At 35.4% G+C, this 6,000-nt stretch overlaps 1 protein-coding gene across 8 annotated transcripts in view; it reads right to left on the bottom strand.

Moving 5' to 3' along the window:
- TLCD4 (TLC domain containing 4) overlaps nucleotides 1–6,000 on the bottom strand; it is a 69,786-nt gene continuing 63,786 nt past the window's right edge. For all 8 annotated transcript variants that reach the window (XM_090049410.1, XM_090049408.1, XM_090049404.1 and 5 more), the window contains one exon: nucleotides 1–4,477. In XM_090049410.1, coding sequence (XP_089905536.1) covers nucleotides 4,162–4,477 — 316 coding nt within the window. In that variant the 3' untranslated portion in view covers nucleotides 1–4,161. The remainder of the gene's footprint in view (nucleotides 4,478–6,000) is intronic.

Here is a 6,000-nt window from a genome sequence, read left to right as displayed (position 1 = left end):
TCCTTCAGCATTATCTCCTTCACAACGAATGTCATATCTGTATTACACACTACTTGCAGAAAGAAATGAGAAAGGAAAACAAGATACATAAAACACGGATCATAAATGATGGTGAACTCTAATTTGATGAGGACATGGATGAAGGTATAACTGTTGAGGACTAAAGATACTAGGTACTATGGCAAGGTTTTGCCACACACATGACAGTTTGATAATTAAACATGGAAGTTCCAAAATAAAATAATATAAAATAATTCCTATCTAGACAGTGATCCTCCACAAGATGACTATCAATAACCCAGTCCAATCTGAATTTTCTAAAAGAGAGTAAGAAATGCTAGAAAATAAAAAGGTAAGTTGTAGAGAGCAAAAAGATACAATACTTAAGATTTCCATATTAAGACTTACTGACTATGCGAGTGTGTGCATGCAAGATTCTTTAGGGCAAGGGTAGACTTCTACAGCATTGTGCAGAGTATTTAATGAAGAGGTAATCAAGAGCCCTACCACCTTCTCTAGACATGACAGCCGGCAGAGCTTGGACACTAAACTAGGAGGAGGGAAAAAATAAGTTTTGCCTTTCAGGGATAGTTATTTGGACAGCCTCTTGCAATTCATCTCAGCTCTGATAACTCAGTAGGGAACCACCAAATGCATTTTAGCTTTCCAGAGTGACAAACTCTAAAGGCAAGTGTCTAGCTATAAACAACTCCCTGTACACAAAAAGTACACATCCTCCAGAACTGCATCTCAATACACAAGGTCTTGCCCATCTCTTTTTATTATGGTGACTAAGAATAAGCAACAAAGATATAAATTTCCAGATATTTATAATCTACAATCCTTCCTTCCCCTTGTATCCCTTCCCAAAAAGGGGAACTTCACACACAACTACCACAATCCTAAAACCACACTATTCATGCAGGACCAGAAGAGTTTTGCAAAACTGATACATACATAAATACACCCACTCACTCGACGTTAACCTAACCTTTGTAAGGCAGATGCTTGTAATCAAACTCTGAAAGCAGAAAAACCCCCCTAATAAATGAGGCAAATTATCCAGTGTTTAGACTAATGCAACTGCAGCATCTGAATGTAGCTGAAAAACAAACAGGAACTAGTACCTGTATTACTTGATTTGCTGCATCTTAAATCAGCAGCATACGTAAAAGCCCCAGAATTTAGGGCATGTATATTCTGTCCATAAAACTGTTGTCTGCATGTTAGTCTTGTGCCAATGCAATTGTGTTAATGATCATTTTAAAACGGTATTTCTCACACATGGAAGCTGCATTAAATTAAGTGAGAGTTATAACCAGGTAATATGTTTAATTATAAAAATTTAAATAAAACCTATACCACATATGATTAGATATATTTACTCTTTTTTTCCTATAGCAATTCCACTTACTCAAATTAGTTAAAAGATGGAATATCTAGCTCAGCCGCTTCCAATGCAGGATTTCTGCTCCAAACAGATTTTCTAGTTCATTGTCCAATTTGTGACATGACTTTTTTTTTTTTAAATCACTCCAAGATTTGAATGGCAAAGATGGGACTAGACCATTTTAAGGTTTATGGCTCTCCACTAAAACCAATGAATTTAAACAATTCAGTGGAATTCAAATGCCATTAAAAGATTAATGCTTAAGTTGGATAGATTTCCAACACAGTTTACATGAATTATCATATAAAGACAACTTTTTGCTGTAAAATAAGTTTCCTGTATCAAAAAATTTTTCATTCTGCCACATTTAACATCTAAAAAGCACAATGCTTAACTGTTTTTCCTTTAAAAAAAAATACAAACCAAAAAAACCAAAACAACCCCCAACTTAAAATCACTTCATTTGAAATTGCTTAGAGAAAACCAAGTCACTACAAAATGCACCAAATGAGTTACTGAATCAGAACAAGAAGATACAACCGACTTGCCTCTGTGTGCATATTGTATTTTGTCCAGGCTGGGTTTAAATTACAACTTTACCAGAACCTAAAAGTTAACAAAAAGGGTGTTTTTTTGTCTTAACAAAACAAGCCACAGAAATCAGCATACTGAGAATATGAATTTATTTGTACCCAAGGCAAGGCACTCTGCCAATTCAAAAGTGACAGCTAAACAAAAAGCTACTATGCTTTCTATGACTGAACTACTCAAAAGTGATGGGGCTGTTAAGTACACGTGAAGAACTGAATTATTAGCTCTATTTCCCTACTTTTGAAAGAAAGTGACTGAATTAAATAATTGAACTACATCTGTAGCAACGAGAATCAAATTAAAAAACACACAAACCATAAAGAACTGAGGCCAAGAACTGAACTTCCCTGGCTGCACTGCAGTGAAACACAGTCTGCAGCATCTTCCTGAGGACTGGTGGAGACTTGTTTGTCGTAAGTAACAGCTGCTCCTTGGAAAGGGTTCCCCCCCCCAGCTCCCTTCTGTTTTAAAAAGCTTTCCCCTTCATGCTAACATTACATTACAGGCATATATTTGTATCTGCCTCTGAAAAATGAGAGTTTGTTTTGTAAGATTCTGTTAAAGAAGATGGAAGGAAAAAATCCATATCCTAACAGGGCAAGGATTTTATCAACTTTTTTTTTTTTAAAGTAGTTTACAACAATGGTAGAGAGATGTATAAAACTGAAAACACACGTTTAACATGACATATGAGCAAACAGCAAGCGATGACAAATCAAAAAGGAAAAAAATTAGTCCAAGAGAAGATCTAGTTTAAATAAGAAAAATAAAACCAAACCACACACACATACATAGACATGCATAATTCCACAACAACAGTATAGAGGAAAATATACCATTCTTTCAAACTAGCATGTCTTTGATACTCTGTTCTTCCTACATGCTAAGATTTCTCCTAGTGACATCACTCGACGTGTTGTGCTCAAAGAGAACACAGAATATCTGTAGACAATTATGTGGCTCTAAAAACAGAAACTCCCCCCCCTCCCCCCGTGATATAAATTGCTAATCTACAGATTTGTTTAACAGTTTGGAAAGGAACAGAGGAAAAATTTGTTTGGATAAAGTGATAAAAGCCTTGTTAATCCGAAGAAGGGTTTTCTTTGGTCAACACCTCACATTTCCAGTTGTCTGAATAACAAGGAAAAATAAAACTGATAAAACTTCAGTTTCAGTATAAACGGAGGGTTGGCTCTGATAAAAAACAAAAAAACAAAAAAACAAAAAAAAAATGGGGCTTGCTATGAATCACACAGCCACTTATACAAAAACATAAATCTCTTTACAATTCAACTGTTTACACCCAAATGATCCAGAAGCAGCACTGAAATGTCTCTCATAAAAAGTAGTAGCAGCCTTCACCTGGAGAGAGCACTGCAGTAAGAATTACTTTGTTTCTATATACTGTTTACCTTGTTAACCTATGAAAGAGTTTTGATCAGATTTAACAGCAATAAATACTCCTGGATGTACATAAAACACAGCAAAAGTCATTCCTCAATATCAGTATATTCTAACAGGTTTTTAAGATACCCCAAACACTGTATTATATAAGTATACATGTAAAACTGTTTCATAAATCCCCCAAAAGATTGTGTTCATGCATATAAGGCAGCAGAAAAGCAGTAAAAGATTTCAAATAATCAAAGCTAAACTTGTAGCTTTTCTTGAAAAAAAATTAAAAAGTTGTGAAGGATCAAGTCTTGATTGTTAACATCAAATATTAAAAAAAGAAAGCATAAGAACATGCCAAGAGACTTGCACTACATCAAAAGAACTTTAAAAAGAGAGAAACAGGGATCCTGATGTTTACAGGCTTTAAAAATGCATTTCTCTGAGAAACCTGAGTGAAACAATTTAGGAACATACATACTGGTAGAGAAACCCAGCACCAGTTGGCCTATTCCTTTTTCAGTTCAGTTGTCTGTTCAGCGTTTATCATGCCTCTGTCATTGTTTGCCCGTTTCATGAGACTATCCTAAAAGAAATGGCTCTGAGTATGCAGGCAGTGTAGCGGGGGGAAAGTTTTTAATCAGTAGAGAGGCAAGACCTTGTTTTCTCAAAGGAGCATTTTATGGCAAAAATGTAAATTTTATTAAGTAACTCAATTTTCTTTTCTTTTTTTTTTTTTGAGAGAGAGGGGGGGAAAGAGAGAGAGTTTAGTTTTTCATATAGCATTTTTACTCAGATTTTCCATTTTTACGAGTTTTGGCTTCTTCTTGTCCAATGAGACAAATAACTTTGTAGCATCCCTTTGTAATTTTGAACATCCACATCAAGTTCATAACATCCAAGACAACACTAGAGATAATCCAGGCACTCTGGGCTGCAAGACCCAGTCTCTGGAAAGCCTCTGTTCCAAATGCAGAAACGACGCGGCCATAATAGAAAGGGATGACTGCAATCCGCACCATAAAGAACACAACGGTCATTAGCACCCCATTGATGATATTGGCTTTTGAAGATTTGGGATATCCCAGTACTTCAAAGAACCACCTGCAAGAGAGAAACATTCAGAAAACCAAACAGGGTTCAGATTTTCCAAATCTCCCCTTAACTCCCTGAGCATCCTCCCATTCTTGAATTGCTGCTCTGATTCTTGGCTTAGTTTGCAAGCTCTTCACCCCAGCTAACTGCCTCCGTGTAAAGCATAGTGTAACATACAGTACTTACATGAAAGGTTTATAGTATAATATTCTTAAGGAACAGCATATAGAAAATCTTAAATTTCAATTACCAGTACAAACTAATGTATAACTGGCTGCACATTTCAGTCTGCAAGATCCTACGTTGTTTCATAAGTTAAATTTAGAATTAATAAACTTTTTTCTTCTATTCTCTGAACATTTTAATTTCTGACCGATAGGCAACTAATACTCAGTTTTTTCCAAAAGTAATCCTGAACCAAAACATTTAGATTAAAACACCTTCCAATTATGTTTATATGTGGCTTTTGATTTTTGTGATTGGGGCCTTGTTTCTGTCCTAGTAAGATTCTCATTGTTCGGTTTGGGCCAAACCAAAAATCTCAGGTGCAAATATTACAAGATCTACTGCTGCTTAGAGAGGCCTCTGAGAATGCAAAAAAATATGCAAAAGGTAATTTTGAATACATTTTCTCTCCCTTCATGCCCTGAAAAACAATTATCTGGCACAGGGAACCTGTAAATTCAGTTCATAAAGTAGTAATTGGCATTGTTTTAAGATCTTTTCTTTCCTTCTCACTAAAACTTACAGTAAAATCCCACCATGCAGGGCATGTGTAGCTGTGCAAGGTTAAGGAAAGAAACAGAGGATAGAAATAAAGAAAACACATTAATTGTGCACGGGGGGGGGGGGAGGGGAATCAACTAGAACTACTTGTCATGAAGCAGCAGATATAATAATTATTAAAACTGATACTGTAAAATCAAGTGTCAACATCTGTTGTAAATTTACTACTGAGAGTTGTTGTCATATTGAGAGATGCTCTGGATTTTATTTGGCTTTATCTTGATGCCCATAAATACCTGATTATACTTACTGTGCATCTGTAATGATTATTCATACGCTGCACTAGTTTTATGCATTAGCCTTATAAAGGCTAATAAAATAACTGGGAAAAGGGGTAATAGTCCATGTACCCACTGAACAACAACAAAAGAAAATTAGACTATTTGCATTTCACCTATCACCAGCTGTAGACAACTACATAAATTATACTAACCTAGGAAAAAAGTGTATTTGCCTGGTACATGGACAAACTCAAAACAATACCCCAAAGAAGTGCAGAAAAAAATTATAAAGGAAATTATTTAGTAAAGAAAAATCTATGTAGATCTTGCAACAATGTACAAATCCTTTATAAGTTTGTTAAATGTGATTTTAATGTTCATGGAGAATGCTGGGCTGATAGCTACCCTGGAGACTCATCTATGAGAAGTGTATAATGCAAACAGTGTCAGTGCAGTTCATATTGCATTAAAACAACTAAGAGCAAAATTATATTATTTGTCCTTTGGGTTTCTCAGTACAGAAGG

The sequence above is a fragment of the Crocodylus siamensis genome, chromosome 5, assembly GCF_052110815.1.
Source record: "Crocodylus siamensis isolate JL-2025a chromosome 5, ASM5211081v1, whole genome shotgun sequence".
In the NCBI taxonomy this organism is placed as follows: domain Eukaryota; kingdom Metazoa; phylum Chordata; order Crocodylia; family Crocodylidae; genus Crocodylus; species Crocodylus siamensis.
The sequence above is the reverse complement of the archived record's forward strand: the minus strand, read 5'-3'. Positions and strand labels throughout refer to the sequence as shown.